General features: G+C 45.6%; 1 protein-coding gene across 9 annotated transcripts in view; it reads right to left on the bottom strand.

The window, feature by feature from the left end:
• Nucleotides 1-24,638, bottom strand: part of ZMYND8 (zinc finger MYND-type containing 8) — a 190,857-nt gene that overhangs the window by 17,440 nt on the left and 148,779 nt on the right. For all 9 annotated transcript variants that reach the window (XM_082272173.1, XM_082272167.1, XM_082272174.1 and 6 more), the window contains 6 exons: nt 16,123-16,263; nt 12,875-13,027; nt 12,271-12,780; nt 5,690-6,106; nt 1,043-1,227; nt 632-712 (listed from right to left, as the gene is read on the bottom strand). In XM_082272173.1, the coding sequence (XP_082128299.1) occupies nt 632-712; nt 1,043-1,227; nt 5,690-6,106; nt 12,271-12,780; nt 12,875-13,027; nt 16,123-16,263 (1,487 nt within the window). The remainder of the gene's footprint in view (nt 1-631; nt 713-1,042; nt 1,228-5,689; nt 6,107-12,270; nt 12,781-12,874; nt 13,028-16,122; nt 16,264-24,638) is intronic.

Consider the following 24,638-nt stretch of genomic DNA (forward strand, 5'->3'; position numbering starts at 1 on the left):
GCCTGATGTTCGCCAGGACCCGCCGATTGTTCCCGAGAGAGCCTATATAAACAAGGCAGATCGCCGTTCTGTGACAAGGGAAGATAGAGATCCTGTGTTTCTGCTAAGCAGGAACACAGGATCTCTGTCTTCCCACAGTTAAAGCAACCCCCCACAGAGTTAGAAAGCACTCCCTGGGGGTACATTTAACCCTTTGATCGCCCCATGTTAACCCCTTCCCTGCCAGTGTCATTGGTACAGTGACAGTGCATATTTTTTAGCAATGATCACTGTATTGGTGTCACCGGTCCCCAAAAAAAGTGTCACTTGGTGTCCGATTTGTCCGTCGCAATATCGCAGTCCCGCTATAAGTCGCTGATCGCCCCCCATTACCAGTAAAAATTATTTAAAATTCCATAAAAACATCCCATAGTTTGTAGACGCTATAACTTAGCGTTACATTTTAACACAACGCATATAGTAGGTTTTAAAGTGCAGCAGGCCTGAGGCATTAAAAACCATCACATAAATAAAGAGAAAGCATGAAAATATTCCGCAGCCACATCAAAAACTGCTCTCATGCAAACCTCACAAACCCCCTAAAAAAAGCACCATCATCTCAATTTAAAAGGCAATCACACACACGGCATACCTCTGCTATGGTGCTTCCCGTTGTGTTTTTGGAAAGGTCATTGTAGATTTCTGTCATCGTGCCTTTAATAGCTTCCATCATCTGAAAACAAGGAGAAAGCCAAATTAAAACGCATCACTCATGCCACTGCAATCCTGGCGGCAGGACACGGTGCTGGCAGTTCAGGAAAACATTCAGAAACAAACAATCATGTTCAGTTAAAATGTTGAGAGTGAACCAAACCTTATTTCTTCAAAAATGTTAAAAAACTCAACACAGCGTGCAATAGCCCCAAGTTTTCACAGCAGTCCTAAAGTGTATGTCCAACCAAAACTGTACGTGCCATCTCAGGACTGAAGCTTGCATGTAAAGAGACCCTCTGATGAGGTGACAGTACAGAAATGTCAGAATAAAACCCTCCTTTGAGCTCACCTTGCTGGTGTACTTGGCGATGTCGGCGGCCACGTCGGCAGAGGCTGTGGCGATGGGCAGGTCACTTGTAATGGAGGAGCTCAGGGATTGTGCCGGGCTGGTCACCATGGCCAGTGGCGGGGCGCTGGTCACCAGCGTTATGGTGGACGTAGTTGTGGTGAGTGTGACTTCCTTCTGCTGCACGGCTACAATCACAAGAGCATTACGTGAGATGAACATATAATTGCTGACCATTGCAGCTTATATATTATTCGCATTTCAGAACAGACAGCCCATCGAGAACAATTTAAATGTTCTTTATTACCTACATTCCACATTAATAATTATGCTACCAAAATTAGTGTGTGCTGTAAATTGCATCCAGCATGGTTTCTTCTTGCTGGAGGCTGCCATTTTGTTGAAGCCTATAGACGTCACTTCCTTAATCAGAACTCCCCCCCCCCTCTCTCCTTGGTTCGTTGATTAAAGGAGTTGTAAAGTCAGAAGGTTTTTTATCTTAAAGCATTCTATGCACTAGAATAAAAAAAAAAAAACCTTCTGTGTGTAGCAGCCCCCCTAATACTTACCTGAGCCCCCCCTCATTCCAGCGATGTCCATGAATGTCTCAGTCATCCAGGACTCTCCTCCTCATTGGCTAAAACACAGCAGGAGCACCATTGGCTGCTGTCAATCAAAGTCAGTTAGCCAATGCGGAGAGAGAGGGAACAGGGCTGCACCATAGCTCCGTGTCTGAGTGGATACATGGAGCTGTGCCTCGGCTCGGGTGCCCCATAGCAAGCTGCTTGCTGTGGGGGCACTCAAAGGGAGGGAGGGGCCAGGAGAGCCAAAGAGAAAAGGAGGATCCAGGCTGCTCTGTGCAAAACAAACTACACAGATGTGGTAAGTGTGACAGGTTTGTTATTTAAAAAAAAAAAAAAAAAAAAAGAGACTTTACAATCACTTTAAAATGTGTGCATTTCCAGCCCTGATCGTATGTCTTGGTACAGTAAGAGAGGAAGGCTGACAGAAGCTTTACAGTGCTAAAGTTAACAGATGAGGGAGAAAGGAGAGATTATAAAGGGAGGTAAGATAAGACACTATCCATGTAAGTTTAACTGTTTTGTCTCCCCCTGGCAGCAGAGTTTGTCCTATCATCCCCCCCCCCCCCAGTCACACAGGCACAGTCTGTCATTCCTGCTGCTTTCTTCCCTCTTCAGCATCAGTATATCTTAAAGCCGTCAGCTGCTCGACCTCTAGTTGCTCTGATTTCACATACAATGCCGAGAATGGAGAGCAACTAAGCAAATAACGTGGCTCTGACGCGTTTCGTCACATCTGACTTCCTCATAGAATATTGCCCTAGGATATTGGGCAATATGCTAGGAGGAAGACAGAAGTGACGAAACGTGTCAGAGCCATGTTATTTGCCATCCGCCACAATTCCTTTATTCTATATGCTGGTTTACATGGATATTTGTACGTTTTTTTTTATCCCTTTTTTAATAAATGTCTTTGTAAGCGGTATTACACTATGTCTGTGTTGTTTGGCTTACTTCCACGTATGGACATCTAACTGGGAGATTTAGCCATCTTTGTTCAAGAATATATCGCTACTTTTGGGAACATCCTTGGATACAGCCACCTTTTGGGAGACCCATGGATAATATCAAACTTGATTGACCAATTTGCTATATGGTACTTGGGTCCATAAACTCTGGTGAGCGCATTCATTATTCACTTCGTTGGTGTGGGGACTCTTCTTCATTTGATCAGCTGCATAAGTTCTGATGGTTTCACATTTATGGTTTAACCTTCGAACACCTGGGACTCACCAATATATATTAATTATTTTCACTCATTTTTTATTATCTTTGATACACTATCACTGGACTGTATCTGTTAATTTAGCGCTGCACTTTTTTTGTATAATTATTTGGACAACTTTACTTCGGTTGATGTGCTGGCAGCTTTGTTTATAGGTTTGTTAGCTCAGTTAGAATTCTATTATAGTCTCAAAACAGAGCTGCATTGGGCATCTGGCCATGCTGTGTAAAGGCAGATGGGGATTCCATGGGAAAACAGCATCTTTAGTTGTACTTAAGTGGTTGTAAAGTCAGAAGGTTTTTTATCTTGATGCATTCTACAGTAAGTTTAACAGGTTTTTTATTTTTAACAAAAAAAAAAAAAAGACTTTAGTATCACTTTAAGTATTCTTGTCATATTTTCTTTAGCTTTCATTATCTTTAATAAATGTTATACGTGTACAGTGCCTTGAAAAAGTATTCATTCATTTTCCACATTTTTTCATGTAACAACTAAAAACGTAAATGTATTTTATTGGGATCTTATGGGATATCTCAACACAAAGTGGCACATAAGTGTGAAGTGGAGGAAAATAATAAATGGTTTTCAACATTTTTACAAATAAATATGTGAAAAGTGTGGCTGCATTTGTATTCACCCCCCGGAGTCAATACTTTGCAGAACTGCCTTTCCCTGCAATTACAGCTGCAAGTCTTTTTTGGGGATGTCTCTACCAGCTTTGCACATCTAGAGAGGGACATTTTTGCCCATTCTTCTTTGCAGAATATCTCAAGCTTTGTCAGATTGGATGGAGAGCGTCTGTGAAAAGCAATTTTCAAGTCTTGTCACAGATTCTCAATTGGATTTAGGTCTGAACTGTGACTGGGTCATTCTAACACATGAATATGCTTTGATCTAAACCATTCCATTGTAGCTCTGGCTGTAGGTTTCGGGTCGTTGTCCTGCTGGAAGGTGAACCTCCGCCCCAGTCTCAAGTCTTTTGCAGACTCTAACAGGTTTTCTTCTAGGATTGCCTTGTATTTGGCTCCATCCATCTTCCCACCAACTCTGACCAACTTCCCTGTCCTTGCTGGAAAAAAAGCATCCCCAAAACATATTGTCACCACCATGTTTCACGGTGGGGATGGTGTTTTCAGGGTGATGTGCAGTGCTAGTTTTCCGCCACACATAGAGTTTTGCTTTTATGTCAAAAAGTTGGATTTTGGTCTCATCTGAGCAGAGCTCCTTCTTCCACATGTTTGCTGTGTCCCCCACATGGCTTCTCACAAACTGCAAACGGGACTTCTTATGGTTTTCTTTCACCAATGTCTTTCTTCTTGCCACTCTTCCATAAAGGGCAGATTTGTGGAGAGCACGACTAATAGTTGTCATGTGGACAGATTCTCCCACCTGAGCTGTGGATCTCTGCAGCTCCTCCAGAGTTCCCATGGGCCTCTTGGCTGCTTTTCTGATAAATGCTCTCCTTGCCCGGCCGGTCAGTTTAGGTGGACGACCATGTCTTGGTAGGGTTGCAGTTGTGCCATACTCTTTCCATTTTTCCATAATGGATTGAACAGCGCGCTCCGTGAGCTGTTCAGAGCTTAGAATATTTTTTTTATTACCTAACCCTGCTTTACACTTCTCCACAACTTTATCCCTGACCTGTCTGGTGTGTTCCTTAGCCTTCGTGATGCGGTTTGCTCCCCAAGGCTCTCCAATAAACCTCTGAGGGCTTCACAGATCAGCAGTATTTATACTGAGATTAAATTACACACAGGTGGACTCTATTTACTAATTAGGTGACTTCTGAAGGCAATTGGTTTCACTAGATTTTAATTTAGGGTATTAGAGTAAAGGCGGCTGAAAACAAATGCACGCCACTTTTTTCACATATTTGTAAAAAATATTGAAAACCATTTATCATTTTAATTCCACTTCATAATTATGTGTCACTTTGTGTCGGTCTATCAAATAAAATTCCAATAAATACATTTACGTTTTTGGTTGTAACAGGACAATATGTTGAAAGATTTTAAGAGGTATGAATACTTTTTCAAGGCACTGTAAGTATTTGTGTGATCTCTCTTTGCAGTTTGCACATATGGAACGCAACACCAAAAAAGTGACACAACATATCCCAGGGGTCCAAGTGACTCGTCTAATAACGAAATTGCCTAGGCGGCTGGGACCAGAAGTGCCACCTAAATACACACACATATATATATAAATATATATATATATATATATATATATATATATATATATATAAAGGGAATTTAGAAATAATATTTACAAAAAGAAAATTGAATATTTATTTAGGACTGTACTGCGGGGGATCATTGTGATCAAAGGAAAAAGTCAAAATGGGTGGAACTCCGCTTTCGGTAGATGTATTGTCCTTTTGCGGGATCTGACTATGCAAAGAGCAACAGCGGACTGCAAGAGTAGAAGGGATTCTCTCAGCACCTGATACGGCTTCATCATTCAAATTACATCAGGATCCTGATGAGACTGATAAATGCTGCAGCTGCATAACATTTGCTGTTTCAGTTATATTAGATCACCCCCCCCATAATAGCCCTAACCCACACTTGCCTTGTCTGCCCAGTTCTCAGCAGTCAGATAAATGATAGAGAAGATAATAAAACAGATAAACTGATTGGATGTGTCTGTCTGCACAGAATAATACTTTCAAAAACGAGGACACCTACCCTTGTTTCCATGGTATCCTACATCGGTGGGGACAAAACCTCAGCATCTTTAAACCCCCAGTGTACCACGAGAAAATATTGTGTGTGAAAAAAGGTAGGTTATGAGGGAGCTGTGCAGCCAAAACACAAATGGTCAAAGATCTGCGGTGCATACCTTTAACAGCCTGTCGCGTTTGGTATCTCGTGCCTTGCGGAGACTGAGGTGGTGCTGGGGTGGTCGGGGTGGTCGGGGTGCTCGGCTGGGTCGTTGTTGTTGTCGTCGTCGTCGTCGCTGTCGTCTGCTGCTGCTGTTGCTGCCTTTGCACCTTCTGCATGTGCCATTTCTGCGACGAGGTCTGAAACTTGCTGGACTGGTTCCATACCACCTTCGGCGCCGTGGGTACGGTCTCTTTGGGCAGAAGGGGTCTCTGTTTCTTTACCGGGCTCCCAGTGGCCGCGGCCTGAGTGGTGGCAGAGGCTATAGCGCTGGTGGTCACTGTAACTCCGACTGCGGGGGCGGCCTGGGCTGCAGAACGCGTCAGGATTGGGGTGTCTACGGCCGGCTGGCTGCTGCTCTTAGCAGAGGCCTTACCTGCGCAAAAGGACCATTTAGTCAGAAGAAACAACACGCAAAACACAATAAATTGATCTGCAGACCGCGACCGACATACGTTCAGGGTTTATCCAACCAGGAAATGTCTGGGTTTAAATAAAGTTATAATAAAGACTAACCTGAAAATGTGATATGAGCATATATCCACATTCCTATGTGGAGTATTCAACATAAGAATACTCCACATTGAAGCGTCATCCCAAAATAATCTACTCAAAAAGAATTCTGGGGCACCCACACTCATCCCAAAAAAAAAAGTTGGACTCTACAGTGTGCCAACAATGGGAAGATAGACGTGACAACAAATATAAAATCAGAATAAATTTTATTACAGAATAGAGTAAAAATGCCATAGGCCATAGAAATGTTAAAAAGATCAATACTGAATCCAACTGCAATATATTTGTTTCTCCATATATAAAACGTTACAACCAGCGTGTGAAATTGATGCGTTTTGCATAATCTGCTTCCTCAGAATCCACGCAGGACTACACATACAAGAAAACAAAAAATGGGCACCCCTATCTTACACCTCCAAACTCCTTCCCCCTTAGGTAAGGCGGTATATGATATATATTATTATTGGTTCAGGCCCAACCTTTTATGACTGCCCCCCACCCCCGTGAGCTCCCCTTTTCTCAATACTCCGGCTGGACTTGCATGGCGGATGTGGGGGTTGAGAGGGGAGTTTGTAGGTGTGGGATAGGGGTGTCCCTAATTTTGTTTATTTTCCTCTCTTTCTTCAGGTCACTTTCCTTGACCAATTTTTTTTTTTTTACTAGGTCTTGTATTTTATGTGTGCGTTTCTATGACATTATGATTTATACAATTGTATTTGGTTATTTTTTTTTAACCATCTCTTGTATGTATAGTCCAGCATATTATGGGAAACGGGGAAAGCCATAAAAGGTTGGGCCCGAACTGGAACGTACCACCAATAATATCATCATATACCGCCTTACCTAAGGAGGAGGGAGTTTGGAGGTGTAAGACAGGGGTGCCCCTTTTTCTTTGCCATTTCTGGTATATATAGTTCAGCATGGATCCTGATGAAGCAGATTATGCGAAACGCGTCGATTCCACACGCTGATTGAAATGCTTTAAGTACGGAGAAACAAATATATTGCAGTTGGATTCAGTATTGATGTTTTCAACATTTAGATGGCACTTTTAACTATATTCTGCAATAAATTGTTTTTCAGATTTTTCTTTTCCTCACATGTATCTTCCCCTTGTTGGCACACTGTAGGAGTCCCGCTTTTTGTTTGGGGATCTACCCCATCCCGTTTTGGAATGAGTGTGCGGGCCCCAGAATTATTTTGGGTTAAAGTACAAAATAATAAAAGATAAAAGGGGGAGGTGCTATGTGTATTAAATATACTGCCCTCTGCTGGACAGTCTGAGAATCTAGAGGGGTTTTCTGATTGATTGAATTCAAAATCAAGAGGACATAGGTAAATTTACACCCATGACTTACCTCAGCCTCCCTACACACAAGGCTTTGCCGAGTATGAATATACTGTCAGATGATATAAGAATGGTGGAACACATTATCTTTATAAACACAGGCACAAAACTTTCCCCATCTTTTAGGACTATGCTAGCAAGTTTCGGTACTTCTTACATCCAGCTTCTCTCCTGCTTGCTTTTTTAACCCCCCCGCAGTCCCATTTTCAATCCAGGCTATTACCACTCGCCGACCACAATATGTTTATATACGTTGCGGTTTGCAAGTGGTTTACCAGGATTATGGCTGAAGCTATCAGCCATAACCCCGGTATAAATATATATTTTTTTTCAGCCAGCGGATGGCTTTTTCATGAAAGCGGTCCGAGCGGCTAATTAGTTCCCCCTCTCGACGCTTGCCAGTGTTTCCCAGGCTTACAGGCGCGCCCGAGAAATTTCCCGACGGTTCAGTTGACTGGTCACAGAGCCAAACAAAGACCAGATCGTCTCTGATCAGCTCTATGGCCTTGGAGGACCAGAGTGACATCACTTCCGGTCTGGGGTGGAAGTAAACAATTTTTTTTTGATCTTTTGTTTTTAAAGATAAAGGAGAGATTTTGGGTCTTTTTGACCCGGATCTCTCCATAAAGAGGACCTGTCATCCTTATTTCTATGTTTACATCCATTGTTTATTTTATTTATTTTTTTAGAATGTTCCTTTTTAAAAAAAATCTGATAACTTTTATTGCAGTCACAAAGAATGAGAGGTACTCTTTATGGAGGATCTGGGGTCCCCTCCTCTGCACTTCAAAGTATTCAAAACGCCAAAATCTAAATTTTTGAATGCTTTGGATAGCACACTCCTCAAGCCTGCACTCTGTACGTAGCACACTCCCCAAGCCTGCACTCTGCAAGTAGCACACTCCCCAAGCCTGCACTCTGCAAGTAGCACACTCCCCAAGCCTGCACTCTGCAAGTAGCACACTCCCCAAGCCTGCACTGTGCAAGTAGCACACTCCCCAAGTCTGCACTCTGCAAGTAGCACACTCCCCAAGCCTGCACTCTGCAAGTAGCACACTCCTCAAGCCTGCACTCTGCAAGTAGCAAACTCCCCAAGCCTGCACTTTGCAAGTAGCACACTCCCCAAGCCTGCACTGTGCAAGTAGCACACTCCCCAAGTCTGCACTCTGCAAGTAGCACACTCCTCAAGCCTGCACTCTGCAAGTAGCACACTCCCCAAGCCTGCACTCTGCAAGTAGCACACTCCCCAAGCTTGCACTCTCCAAGTAGCACACTCCCCAAGCCTGCACTCTCCAAGTAGCACACTCCCCAAGCCTGCACTCTCCAAGTAGCACACTCCCCAAGCCTGCACTCTGCAAGTAGCACACTCCCCAAGCCTGCACTCTCCAAGTAGCACACTCCCCAAGCCTGCACTCTCCAAGTAGCACACTCCCCAAGCCTGCACTCTCCAAGTAGCACACTCCCCAAGCCTGCACTCTCCCCAATCCTGCACTCTGCAAGGAGCACACGCCCCCAAGCCTGCACTCTGCAAGGAGCACACGCCCCCAAGCCTGCACTCTGCAAGGAGAACACGCCCCAAGCCTGCACTCTGCAAGGAGCACACTCCCCAAGCCTGCACTCTCCCCAATCCTGCACTCTGCAAGGAGCACACGCCCCAAGCCTGCACTCTGCAAGGAGAACACGCCCCAATCCTGCACTCTGCAAGGAGCACACGTCCCAAGCCTGCACTCTGCAAGGAGCACACGCCCCAAGCCTGCACTCTGCAAGGAGCACACGCCCCAAGCCTGCACTCTGCAAGGAGCACACGTCCCAAGCCTGCACTCTGCAAGGAGCACACGTCCCAAGCCTGCACTCTGCAAGGAGCACACGTCCCAAGCCTGCACTCTGCAAGGAGCACACTCCCCAAGCCTGCACTCTGCAAGGAGCACACTCCCCAAGCCTGCACTCTGCAAGGAGCACACTCCCCAAGCAGCACACTCCCCAAGCCTGCACTCTGCAAGTAGCACACTCCGCAAGCCTGCACTCTGCAAGTAGCACACTCCCCAAGCCTGCACTCCGTACGCAGCACACTCCTCACCCCTGCACTGCGTACGTAGCACACTCTTCAACCCTGCACTGCCTACGTAGCACACTCCTCAACCCTGCACTGCCTACGTAGCACACCCCTGAGCTCACATAATGCACTCCTGGTATTTAGTGCCCCTTTAGGATCCTCCTAATATTATTGCAATTATTGCCTGCACTCTCCCCAATCCTGCACTCTGCAAGGAGCACACGCCCCAAGCCTGCACTCTGCAAGGAGCACATGTCCCAAGCCTGCACTCTGCAAGGAGCACACTCCCCAAGCCTGCACTCTGCAAGGAGCACACTCCCCAAAGCCTGCACTCTGCAAGGAGCACACGTCCCAAAGCCTGCACTCTGCAAGGAGCACACGTCCCAAAGCCTGCACTCTGCAAGGAGAACACGTCCCAAAGCCTGCACTCTGCAAGGAGCACACGTCCCAAAGCCTGCACTCTGCAAGGAGCACACGTCCCAAAGCCTGCACTCTGCAAGGAGCACACGTCCCAAAGCCTGCACTCTGCAAGGAGCACACGTCCCAAAGCCTGCACTCTGCAAGGAGCACACGTCCCAAAGCCTGCACTCTGCAAGGAGCACACGTCCCAAAGCCTGCACTCTGCAAGGAGCACACGTCCCAAAGCCTGCACTCTGCAAGGAGCACACGTCCCAAAGCCTGCACTCTGCAAGGAGCACACGTCCCAAAGCCTGCACTCTGCAAGGAGCACACGTCCCAAAGCCTGCACTCTGCAAGGAGCACACGTCCCAAAGCCTGCACTCTGCAAGGAGCACACGTCCCAAAGCCTGCACTCTGCAAGGAGCACACGTCCCAAAGCCTGCACTCTGCAAGGAGCACACTCCCAAAGCCTGCACTCTGCAAGGAGCACACGTCCCAAAGCCTGCACTCTGCAAGGAGCACACGTCCCAAAGCCTGCACTCTGCAAGGAGCACACGTCCCAAAGCCTGCACTCTGCAAGGAGCACACGTCCCAAAGCCTGCACTCTGCAAGGAGCACACGTCCCAAAGCCTGCACTCTGCAAGGAGCACACGTCCCAAAGCCTGCACTCTGCAAGGAGCACACGTCCCAAAGCCTGCACTCTGCAAGGAGCACACGTCCCAAAGCCTGCACTCTGCAAGGAGCACACGTCCCAAAGTCTGCACTCTGCAAGGAGCACACGTCCCAAAGCCTGCACTCTGCAAGGAGCACACGTCCCAAAGCCTGCACTCTGCAAGGAGCACACGTCCCAAAGCCTGCACTCTGCAAGGAGCACACTCCCAAAGCCTGCACTCTGCAAGGAGCACACGTCCCAAAGCCTGCACTCTGCAAGGAGCACACTCCCAAAGCCTGCACTCTGCAAGGAGCACATTTCCCAAAGCCTGCACTCTGCAAGGAGCACACTCCCAAAGCCTGCACTCTGCAAGGAGCACACGTCCCAAAGCCTGCACTCTGCAAGGAGCACACGCCCCAAGCCTGCACTCCGTACGCAGCACACTCCTCAACCCTGCACTGCGTACGTAGCACACTCCTCAACCCTGCACTGCCTACGTAGCACACTCCTCAACCCTGCACTGCCTACGTACCACACTCCTCAACCCTGCACTGCCTACGTACCACACTCCTCAACCCTGCACTGCCTACGTAGCACACTCCTTAACCCTGCACTGCCTACGTAGCACACTCCTTAACCCTGCACTGCCTACGTAGCACACCCCTGAGCTCACATAATGCACTCCTGGTATTTAGTGCCCCTTTAGGATCCTCCTACTATTACTGCAATTAGGCCACACCCATCGCCTGGTGGGGTGCAGGGTAATTTTCTGCACCTATTCTCTGATAAAAAACCCTATATAACTTTATATAGTCTTAAAGATACAACCAGCCCTTTGAGGGCAACCATAATGAAATGGAGCTTGACACCCCTGAGCGAGACGAAAGGGGAACGGATCCCCATCCGTCTGCTTTTAGAGGAATCGGATTGGATGTAAGCTGGTGTAAATGGACACGTGTCCGTTTACACCCGCCACTCCACAGAGGAGAATGGAGGGTCAAATAAGGTCTGCCTGAAAACGGACAGACGGACCCGATCAGACAGCTAGTGTGAAAGAGGCCTTAATGAGGAGAAACGTACCCAACAGAGACATGGACAGCAATACCAACCTGACAGAAGTTCTAAGTCTTCCCTACCAGATTTTAAACTAAAAAAGGTTTTGCTGGCGCTCCACTTTACATGTGCTGAGAGAAAAAGGAAGGTTGATGACTTTTTTCTGAAAATGCGCACTGCCTGGCTGCCTTACTGGTCCAACGTCTTCAGCACTTTCTCAGTCTCTAAACTGGGATAATAACTCCACCATAGAACTCAGAATCTAATCTGCGTACTGGTTACAGGAGATGAAGAAACAACTAAAGCGAGAGGATAAGCATAACAAGGAGGGATCAGCATAGGAAGCCTCGGTACTTCTCTCACCATGAACTTCACAATCTGAGAAAATGAAAATATAGAATTGCAGTCTCTTCCACAGAATGGAATCCTCTGTGGAAGAGTGCAGCCAGAGTAGATGCATTTATTACAGCAGAACCTTCTGAATCTTGTATATTTTGATAATGATCGGGATAGACGTACTTTCTGAGTGCTTTGCTGGCGGTTCCTTAGCCTCTTTCTTAGACTTGCGTCCTTCCCGCCCCGAGTGATCCTCCCCGAGGTCTATAACCAATTCGCTCTCTGAATCCGAGTCCAGGCCAAGGCGTACCGTTGGCGAGTCAGTATCGTCTTTCCCTTTTAGTTTGTCCTTAGCGGATTGCGTTTTGCCTTTATCAGGAGCGTCTTTCTCCACAGCAGGGGCTGTTTTTTCCTTCCCCACCACCTCCCCCTTCTCTGCCACCGCAGGAGTACTTTTGCTATTATCTTTCACCTCTGCCACGGCGGCGGGTTTGGCCTTCTTCTTTGTTGATGTAGAAGGGGAAACTGCTACCTTTTCAGTTTTTATACTCTCTTTGACATCCACATTCCGCTCAATCTTTGGCTTCTCCTCGTCACTAATATACTCGCTGTCGCTGGAATCTGTCTTCTCGGACTCCTCGGAATCGCTATGTTCCGCTGCGGCGTAGGCGTCTTCCGGAATCTCATTAATTCCTGGGTTTAAAAGAGACATTTATCCCAATCAATCAAACTATCTAATGTGCAGCTTTTGGAGGTCCATGTACAGGTGATAAATATGTGGAGATACCTAATTGAGCTTTGCAGCTTTCAATGGTCTTGTCAAGGTTCAGCTGAAATCGGCTGCGAATTTGCCTCTTGGGGGAAATGAGGGACGTAGGTGCTGACTGCTGAAGAACCGATTCACTGAGCTCCTTCAAGTCCATCTCTGCCTTACTACGATCTAAAGAGAGAAATTCAAAATCAGCTGGTAAAAATATCAAAAGTATGTACAAGTATGTGGACCTTAACTCTAAAAGGGAGGATATTCCATCTCACAGAGCACAATCTAGAAATGTTCATTGTGCCTAGGCAGTACCCGGAAAAATCCCCCTGAGAAATAGCAGTGTACTTCCTTTGCCTAGGCACTCCAGCTCTGTAGCCTCATAGCTGTATATCTGCAGTGTGAGATCATCTAAGGCAGTGGTCCTCAACCCTGGCCTACAGGGCCCACTAACAGGCCAGGTTTGCAAGATAACTGAAATACATCCCAGGTGATATCATTTGCTGCTCAGTGATTGCAGTACTCTAGTCTGCATCTCCCCAAAGTAAAATACCTAAAATCTGACCTGTTAGTGGGCCCTGTAGGCCAGGGTTGAGGACCACTGATCTAAGGCATTGCTGCCTCTGAATGCTAGTCTCACCAGATTTGGTGATATCATTACTGTTCTGCTCACTGCTCTCCTTGCTGGAGAAGAAGCTGTACCTGAGAACCTGCAAAGGAATGATCTCCCTGCTTCAAAGCCTGGCAATCTCTGGGGATTTGGTGATGTCACTACTATCCTACTCACAGTTCTCCTTGCTGGAGAACAAGCTGTACCTGAAGACCTGCAGTGCAATGATCTCCCTGATGCCAAGCCTAGCAATCTCTGGGGATTTGGTGATATCCATACTATTCTGCTCATGTTCTCCTTGATGGAGAGCAAGCTGTACCTGAGAATCTGCAGTGCAAAGATCTCCCTTCTTCCAAGCCTAGAAATTGTGGGGTATTTGGTGAGGTCACTACTGTTCTGCTCAATATTCTCTTTGATGGAGAGGAAGCTGTACCTGAGAACCCGCAGTGCAAAGATCTCTCTGCTTTCAAGCCTGGCAATTTCTGGGGATTTGGTGATGTCACTAATAACCTGTTCACTGTTCTCCATTCTGGAGAGGAAGCTGTACCGGAGAACCTACACTGCAAAGATCTCCCTACTTCCAAGCCTGGCAATCTCTGGAGATTTGGTGATGTCACTACTGTTCTGCTCACTGTTCTCCTTGCTGGAGAGGAAGCTGTACCTGAGAACCCTCAGTTCAAAGATCTCTCTGCTTTCAAGCCTTTGCAATTTCTGGGGATTTGGAGATGTCATTAATAACCTGTTCACTGTTCTCCTTTCTGGAGAGGAAGCTGTACCTGAGAACATACAGTGCAAAGATCTCCCTACTTCCAAGCCTGGCAATCTCTGGAGATTTGGTGATGTCACTACTGTTCTTGCTCACTGTTCTCCTTGCTGGAGAGGAAGCTGTACTTGAGAACCTGCAGTTCAAAGAACTCTCTGCTTTCAAGCCTGGCAATTTCTGGGGATTTGGAGATGTCATTAATAACCTGTTCACTGTTCTCCATTCTGGAGAGGAAGCTGTACCAGAGAACCTACACTGCAAAGATCTCCCTACTTCCAAGCCTGGCAATCTCTGGAGATTTGGTGATGTCACTACTGTTCTGCTCACTGTTCTCCTTGCTGGAGAGGAAGCTGTACCTGAGAACCCTCAGTTCAAAGATCTCCCTACTTCCAAGCCTGGCAATCTCTGGAGATTTGGTGATGTCACTACTGTTCTGCTCACTGTTCTCCTTGCTGGAGAGGAAGCTGTACCTGAGAACCTGCAGAGCAAAGATCTCCCTGTTTCCAAGCCTGGCAGTCCACCGAGATTTGGTGATGTCAGCGTTTTGCTTACTGCTCTTGCTGGACAGGAAGCTGTACCCAAGAACCTTGCAGTGCATCACCATCACCCTGCTTTCAAGCCTGGCAATTTTTAGAGATTTAGAGTCAGATTTGGTGATGTCGCTTCTATTATGCTCACCATTCTCCTTGATGGAGAGGAAGCTATACCTGAGGATCTGCAGTGGAAGGATCTCCCTCGCTCCAAGGAATGCAATCTCTGGAGATTTGGAGTGAGATTTGGTGATGTCACTACTGTTCTGCTCACTGTTGTTCTTGCTGGAGAGGAAGCTATACTGGAGACCCTGCAGTGCAAGGATCTCCCTCCTTCCAAGCCTGGCAATCTCTGGAAATTTGGAGTGAGATATGGTAAAGTCACTGCTGTACTGCTCACTGTTCTCCCTGCTGGAGAGGAAGCTGTAGCTGAGGACCTGCAGTGCAAGGATCTCCCTGTTTCAAAGCCTGGCAATTCATGGCGATTTGGTGATGCTAATACTGTTCTGTTCACTGTTCTCCTGGCTGAAGAGCAAGCTGTACCTAAGGACCTGCAATGCAATGATGTCTCTACTTCATCTATAATGTGGATCTAAGCTTCCCCATTCAAGGAAGCAATGCCCTGCTCCTCTACCTTGATGGCTGCCTCCACAAAGAGACACCTGGCTAAACAAGGCATCGTAAGCCAATAATGGGGAAAAGATCAGCTGCGTGGAGTCTACAAAAAATACTGGTGACTAGTCCTTTGCCCTCTGCTTGTATGTGGGGCACAGCTTTTACAATTCAGGAGTTCTTTATTGGAATGATGCGGTCTTACAGTTTTTTAGTTACACATGCAAAAGCAATTAGCTTAAAGTGAACCTGTGCTTGATCCTTAAAGGCAAACTCTCAACCCCCAAGGTTCACTGTCACACTGTTCAGTCACCAGCAGTAAGGACAAAAGTCCCCCCTTTTTAGCCGTACACTGGGCTGTGGACTCACCCTGCCTCCAATGTGACTGTTCTGGGCCAATCAAAAAGCAATGAAGAAAACTAATACCTCCTGAAAGATAAAAACGAATGCATGGAGTGCCCTGCTTGCCCTAAACTAATGGTATGTTATGTGATTGGCATGCACTGCCGATGGGAAACTAAACCGTATTTATACTAAGCTGCGATTGTAAAGCTTGCAGATATGTAATTTCTGGAGTGACTTTGCTGCATGTTTCATGCACAGAATTGTCACCTATACTTGGTAAAATGTGGCAAGATTGTAGAATATATGCAGAGATTAAACCAGTCACAGGGTAATCCGGCTGCTTAGTATAGCTCTCCTTCTCTGGTCATTTCACAAATTCATTGTGAGCCTTTACCGACTACCATTAGTCACTGACCGAGGTTGAGGTTGAGAATGCTGCCGGTGCTGCTGCTCCTGTCCGGTTTTGCCGGTAACGGGGTGGAAGATTGAGGAGAGAAAGGCTTCGGGCTGTCCGTGATGCTCCCGCCATGCCCAGTCTTTGTAGAAACAGGAGAAGCTGCAAAATAAATTGCAATGCCATTAAGCCATCAGAAACAAATCACTTCCACATATTTTATCAGGAAATACGCAGTTTTTTTCCTTTTTTTTCTTTATTGTTCTATTTTATTGAAACTGAACTCCAGGGCAAACCGATAAATACACAGATGAAATACAAACACTATATTACCAAAAGTATTGGTACGCCTGCCTTTATATGCATGTGAACTTTTTTTTTTTTTTTTTCAGGCTCCATTCACACCTGGGCGTTTTTGAGTGTTTTTCAGCTCCAAAAACGCTCCAAAAAAAAGTTCCAAAACGCCCAACAAGTAAAACCCCATTCATTTAAATGGCCCCTGTTCACATCTGAGCGTTTTTCAAAATGCCTGAGCTTCTTTTTGGGCTGATTACCAGCGTTTTTAATAGATGTCTCTATTAATAACTGCTCCCAAGAACTGATCCTCACATACCTGGAGTATTCGGGGACTGACCCTCACATACCGAGAGTACCTGGGGACTTATACTCACACACCTGGAGTATTCGGGGACTGACCTCCAAACACACTATATTACCAAAAGTATTGGGACACCTGCCTTTCCACACACATGAACCTTAATGGCACCCCAGTCTTAGTCCGTAGGGTTCAATATTGAGTTGGCCCACCCTTTGCAGCTATAACAGCTTCAACTCTTCTGGGAAGGATGTCCACAAGGTTTAGGAGTGTCCATGGGAATGTTTAACCATTCTTCCAGAAGGGCATTTGTGAGGTCAGGCACTGATGTTGGATGAGAAGGCCTGACTCGCAGTCTCTGCTCTAATTCATCCCAAAAGTGTTCCATTGAGTTGAGGTCAGGACTCCGGCAAGTCAAGTTCCTCCACCCCAAACTCGCTCATCCATGTCTTTATGCACCTTGCTTTGTGCACTGGTCCAAATCATTTGGTGGAGGAGGGATTATGGTGTGGGGTTGTTTTTCAGGGGTTGGGCTTGGTCCCTTAGTTCCAGTGAAGGGAACTCTTAAGGCGTCAGCATACCAAGATATTTTGGACAATTTCATGCTCCCAACTTTGTGGGAACAGTTTGGGGACGGCCCCTTCCTCTTCCAACATGACTGCACACCAGTGCATAAAGCAAGGTCCATGGTGAGTGAGTTTGGGGGGAAGGAAGTTGACTGGCCTGCACAGAGACATGACCTCAACCCGATAGAACACCTTTCGGGATGAATTAGAGCGCAGACTGCGAGCCAGGCCTTCTCAGAAGAGTTGAAGCGGTTATAGCTGCAAAGAGTGGGCCAACTCAATTAGGAAAACCCTACGGACTAAGACTGAGATGCCAATAAAGTTCATGTGCGTGTAAAGGCAAGCGTCCCAATACTTTGGATAATATAGTGCAGGGATATGAAAACTGTGGCCCTCCAGCTGTTGCAAAACTACAAGTACCATCATTCCGCTTCTGGGCGTCATGCTTGTGGCTGTCAGAGTCTTGCTATGCCTCATGGGACTTGTAGTTCTGCAACATCTGGAGGGCCACAGTTTGCATATCCCTGATATAGAGTACAGTATATAGGTACTATTTTAACTGCCAAAATAATCATATTTACGTAGATCCAGTCCTGGGATTTACACAGCTTTGCCACATAGCACAGCCAACCAGGCAATGCTGGAACAAGATTATCCAGGGCCCAGGGCAAAGGTGCCAAACAGCGCCCCCCTTCCCTTAGAGTAAGGGTCAGGGTGCCCCCATCCCTGCAAAAAACCATCGCACCCAGGGCAGCTGTCCCTTCTGCCCACCCCATGTCCCGGCCCTGCAACCAGGTAACAAAATTTTTCTCTCCTGCTGTAATAGAGAAGTAGGACCAAAGCAATTTTGGCAGTACTTCTCCTGTGGGTCAAAGGAGTGCACTTAGTTCTTCTGCACTCCTGTGACCCGTAAAGCCCACTGTCCGCTGATGTAACTCAGCCGGTCCAGACTCTGGACGCATCTCAACTTTAATATTGTGATCTACCTAGATTCCTGATCAGCAACTGACTTAGCTGCTCAGTATGCTTGCTGGGAGTCTGAGCCAGCCCGGCGCTCCAGTAAACGCTGGAGGGGCAGAGCAGAGAGCCAGTCACCGGCTCTCTGCTCTAAAAAATGAGAACTGAGCGATCAGTGGTCTTTGAACGATCAATTCTTACAGGCGGTGGGAGACAGATGCTGCATCCACCTAGGTGAGGGTGTAGGTTTGTTTTTTTTACATCTCACATTTTAAAGCAACACAGCCTGGTCAACTCCCCACCCCCAGCCTGTGACTGGACAATGAAGGAGCAGCAGCAGACAAATGAGGCCATTTTTCTGCATACTTCTGTCAGCGCATGTGAATGAAGTACAGCAAACTGGCTCCTAGCACTGCCCTCCCTCTCCCCGGTCTGAGTGCTACAAGCAAATATAAGAGGTTGAAATAAAGTCAAAATTAGGTCTAATGGTGGCATTTAAAATACATTACCTGATTATTATAATAAACACACGACAGCATTCGCTTCTTTTTTTTATTTCTATTTTTATGTGCCTGGAGTTCTGCTCTAAATGCTAACATCATGCCTGACTTTATATCAGTGTCATCCTTTATATATTTCTAACTTTATTTTTGTCAAATCATTTTTACTGAACACATTTTTCAATCTTAATAAAATAAATAAATAAATGCTAACTTCTTAACCACTTGCCGACCGCCGCAAGTCAGCCCCTCACAGGCAAAGTGACGTATGGGTATGTCACTAGACTGTGAGGCTCTGGGGAGCGAGCGCGCGCCGCCGGAGGCGCGGTCACGGACCCCCCCGCACGTGTGACTGGCGGACCCGATGTCCGCCGGTCACTGGCGATCGTCGGGTGGAGAGGGAGAAAGGCAGGCGGCTAATGTAAACAAGCCGCCTATCATTCTCCCTTGTGTAGGAATAGTGATTATACGGTTCTACTATGTAGGACCGTTGATCATTGTTCCTACAGCTCAAGCCACAGCCAATCACAGTTAGAATCACGCCCCTAGGGACACACATAACCCCTCCCTCTCAAAAAAAAGTTAACCCCTTCACTGCCAGTGTAATTTTACAGTAACAGTGCATATATATAGCACTGATTACTGTAGAAATGTCACTGGTAACCCCAAAAGTGTCAAAAATGTCAGTCAAGGGTCCGATCTGTCCTCCCTAATGTCCCAGTCCCGCAAAAAAAAAAAAAATCGCAGATCGCCGCCATTACACGTTAAAAAAAAAAAAACAAAACAAAAATGACAAAAATCTTTCCCCGTGTTAGTAAACGCGATAACTTTTGCGCAAACCAATCAAAATACGCTTCTTGCAATTTTTTTTACCAAACATATGTAGCATAAAACAAATTGGCCGAAAATGTTAAAAAATTTTGATTTTTACATTTTTTTGGGGGAGATTTCATATAAAAAAATGTGAAAAATATTGTTATTTTTGCAAAATTGACGCTCTTTTTTTGTTTATAGCGCATGATCAAAAAATCGCAGAGGTGATCAAATACCACCAAAAGAAAGCTCTGTTTGTGGGAAAAAAAAGGACGTCAAATTCGTTTAGGTACAGCGTCGCACGACCGCGCAATTGTCCGTTAAAGTCACGCAGTGCCGAATCGCAAAATACCCCCTGGTCAGGAAGGGGGTAAAATCTTCCGGGGCTTAAGTGGTTAAACCCAAAACTACCTTCAGGTTAAAAAAAATTAAAAATAATAATAAAAAAAATAACACTGGAGTTGCTTCCTTGAACTGTACAGATCCTGAATTATTTTTTTTCTCTCTATGAATTTATGTCATCAGCATATAGGCTGAAGTGACCCACATACAAACGTTAACTAAAAGCTTTTTTATCTAGGCCCCATTTACAGAAGATCTGACCACAGACTGAACACCCACATGGGGCAAAGCGTAAAAGAATGTAGAAGAATATACAGTGTATATATAACAAGTCTACACACCCCTGTTAAAATGTCAGGTTTCTGTGATGTAAAAAAAATGAGACAAAGATAAGAACTTGTTCCCACTCTTGTGAGATTACAGGCAGTCCACCCAGTTTTACATGGATCTCGGCCGTTTTCAGAGGAAAAACTTCTCCTCTGTTCTCCCTCTGAGAAGTGAAGTTCTCGGCCTCCTAAACAGGGTGCCAGGAAAAGATAATTTTTCTCTGAGAACTGCCGAGAAGTGAATTGAGAGAAAACTTTTTAATTAAACGTACACCTAGGAGAGATGTCCAGTTCTTGGTGATGTCACTGTTGTGCCAAATTTTCTCCACTTGATGAGGACGGTCTTCACTGTGTGCCATGGTGTATCTAATGCCTTGGAAATTCTTTTGTACCCTTCTCCTGACTAATACCTTTTACCAATGAGATACCTCTGATGCTTTGGAAGCTCTCTGAGGACCATGGCGTTTGCTGTAGGATGTGACTAAGAAAATGTCAGGAAAGACCTAATAGAACAGCTGAACTTTATTTGGGGTTAATCAGACACACTTTAAATGATGGCAGGTGTGTACTGACTCCTATTTAAAATGAGTTTGAATGTGATTGCTTAATTGAGGGTGTGCACACTTATGCAACCACATTATTTTAGCTTTTTACTTTTACTCCCCCCCCCCCACTTTAAAGATTTCAGTTTGTATTTCAATTGAGTTGTATAGTTTATATGTCACATTAACCACTTGCCGACCGCCGCACGCCGATCTACGTCGGCGGTCAGCCCCTCACAGGCAAAGTGACGTAGGGCTACGTCACTAGCTTGTGAGGGTCTAGGGAGCGAGCGCGCGCCGCCGGAGGCGCGCTCCCGCGTGGTCACGGACCCCCCCGCGCGTGTGACCGGCGGACCCGATGTCCGCCGGCCACTCTGCGATCGGCGGGGGAGAGGGAGAATGTCAGGCAGCTTGTGTAAACAAGCCACCTGTCATTCTCCCCTCTGTATGAGAGCTGATCATATGGATCTACTATGTAGATCCGTTGATCACTCTGCATACAGCTGAAGCCACAGCCAATCACAGTAAGAATCACGCCCCTAGGGACACACACAGCCCCTCCCTCTCAAATAAAGTTAACCCCTTCACTACCAGTGTATTTTTACAGTAACAGTGCATATATATAGCACTGATTACTGTAGAAATGTCACTGGTAACCCCAAAAGTGTCAAAAATGTCAGTCAAGGGTCCGATCTGTCCGCCCCAATGTCGCAGTACCGCAAAAAAAATCGCAGATCGCCGCCATTATGCGTTAAAAAAAAAAACAACAAAAATGACAGAAATCTTTCCCTTAGTCAGTAAACGCAATAACTTTTGCGCAAACCAATCAAAATACGCTTTTTGCGATTTTTTTTACCAAACATAGGTAGCATAAAACAAATTGGCCGAAAATGTTAAAAAATTTTGATTTTTACATGTTTTTTGGGGGAATTTCATATAAAAAAAAGGGAAAAATATTGCTATTTTTGCAAAATTGACGCTCTTTTTTTGTTTATAGCGCGTGATCAAAAAATCGCATAGGGGATCAAATACCGCCAAAAGAAAGCTCTGTTTGTGGGAAAAAAAAGGACGTCAAATTAGTTTAGGTACAGCGTCGCACGACCGCGCAATTGTCCGTTAAAGTCACGCAGTGCCGAATCGCAAAATACCCCCTGGTCGTTTAGAAGCCAAATCCTCCGGGGCTTAAGTGGTTAAAAGGTGGAAAAAGTTCTGAAATTATTTGTCAAATTTTTTTACGTCATAGAAACCTGACATTTTAACAGGGGTGTGTAGACTTTTTATATCCATTGTATGTGTTAAAGACACTTTATTGAGCCAATGCCCATCTTCCATTCTGGTGGTTGGATAAATGAGTGGGTATGTGATTTGCCTTAGGAGTTGGTTGTGGCCCCCATATGAGCCAATAATGGTGCCTTCAACAGGCACTTCAAGAAGGTCTCACCAGAATCTGCCTGAAGAGTCATCCAGAAATATTACAGTACGAGAAGAATGTCCTCCCTCCTCCTACAGGAGAATAAATGGAAAATGATTCACCACCATCAACCTATCAGTCATTTTGTTTACCTGTCGCTCTAACGTTGGCCACCTATGTGTCAATTTGGTCTCACACCAATTACGGGTATTTTTTTTCCAAATGGGGCCACGTGTTTGTTGTGTCTCTGATGTAACCCCTTTCTCACCCACCTTGGCATCCCTTTAAAAGTTTCTGAACACCGGGACGGGGTGAATGATTATGTGACCACTGTGATTGGCTGTCACAGAGGTCACATGACCGGGAGCCGTCTCCGCCAACTATAATGGGGACCAAGAGCTGTCTTTTTACTTAGAGTGTTCTCAGTACAGAAACATTGGCCACCCAGTGAGGTATATGTGCGGAATGTGGGCATTAAAGCCCACCCCTTTGCTGCTGCGCATATACGTTACGTGGGCAGCAACAGGTTCATCTAAATCAGTGGTCTCCAAACTGCGGCCCAGGGGCCAGATGTGGCCCTTTGCTTGCTTTTATCTGGCCCTTAGGGCACTATTTAATCCACTGATACCAACAGTGGGGCGCTATTCCTCCCAATGACACCAACAATGGGGCACAGTTCCTCGCAATGACACCAATGATGGGGTAGAATTCCTCCCAAATACACCAACGATGGGACACAATTCCTCCCAAATACACCAACGATGGGGCATAACTTATCCCAATGACACCAACAATGGGGCACAATTTATCCCAATGACACCAACAATGGGGCACAAGTAGTCCCAATGAAGTCAACAATGGGGCACAGGTAGTCCCAATGAAGCCAAAAATGGGGCACAGGTAGTCCTAATGAAGCCAACAATGGGGCACAATTCCTCGCAATGACACCAACGATGGGGCACAATTCCTCGCAATGACACCAACGATGGGGCACAATTCCTCCCAATTACAGCAACAATGGGGCACAAGTAGTCCCAATGACACCAACGGTGGGGCACAATTCCTGCCAATGACACCAACGATGGGGCAAAATTTCTCCCAATGACACCAAAGAGGCACAATTCCTCACAATGCCACCAACAACCGGCCACAATTCCTCACAATGACACCAACAACGAGGCACAATTCCTCCCAATGACACCAACAACGAGACACAATGCCTCCTAATGACACCGATAATGGGGCACAATTCCTCACAATGACACCAAGGATGGGGCACAATTCCTCCGAATTACACCAACAACGGGGCAGAATTCCTCCCAATTACACCAACGATGAGGCACAATTTATTCCAATGACACCATCAACAGGGCACAATTTCTCCCAATTACACTAACGACTAAGCCCAATTTATCCCAATGACACCAACAATGGGGCACAGTTTATCCCAATGACACCAACAATGGAGCAAAATTACTCCCACTGAAAAAATTTTTCCCCACTGACGTTGGGACCTATTTTACTCCGTAGCTACAGTCCAGCCCCCCTAAAGTCTGAAGGACTTTTTAGAAAGTTTGGAGACCCCTGCTCTAAATGATTAGAATTACGACTAAACGTCACTTTTATTAGAATGTTCATTTATGACTGATTTTACTCCATTCAACAGCCTGAATTAAAAAACAAAAAGGTGCACAGACAGGAGGAGAGGTGGTCAGAGGATATTATTTACGGTCTCAAATACCATATTGCTATAGAAAAGAAAAAGAAAATAAAAAGGAGGGGATATTTGTGGCATATTTTTATTTTTTATTAAAAAAATAAATCATACAAATAAAACAAAAAAGCACATTAAAAGGATAAAGTTCACCTTTAAAAAAATAAATAATAAAAGCACATTTTTTGCAGGTAAAAATTGGATTTGGATTGGACTATAAAATCCATTTCTCTGATGTTCATTGAAGGACACAGCTCCTGATCTTCTTAACCAATGGGTTATACTGCCCCCTACAGGAGTAGGACACTAGGTAGAAAAAAAGTCTGGCTATGCCTATGGGCAGTCCCAGGGGGTATACTCCCTCTCTCTACTATAGGTACTCAGTTTTGTTACAAGCAGTGTCAGAAGAATTACAACTCCACAGAGGGGTGGGTGCTCTGTCCGTCAGTGAACATCAGAGAAATTTATTTTACGGTAAGTCAATCCCATTTTCTCTTTCGTTCATTGACGGACACAGCTCCTGATCTTCATAACCATTGAGACGTCCCAAAGCAGTGTTAAACATGAGGGGTGGGAACAGCAGAAAATAAATTCCCAAGGCTAACTATAGCTTAACAGGTAAACAGGACCTCAACCAAAACAACTGGAGCTCACCTGAAAAAAACAATACACCCTCAAAGAGGACCAGGTTCTTTAAACAGCAGCCTGCAAAAACCTTGTGGCCAAAGGAAGCATTCGCAGATGCCAACATATCCACTTTAAAGAACTTTG

The sequence above is a fragment of the Pelophylax lessonae genome (assembly GCF_965119305.1).
Source record: "Pelophylax lessonae genome assembly, chromosome: 11".
In the NCBI taxonomy this organism is placed as follows: Eukaryota; Metazoa; Chordata; class Amphibia; order Anura; family Ranidae; genus Pelophylax; species Pelophylax lessonae.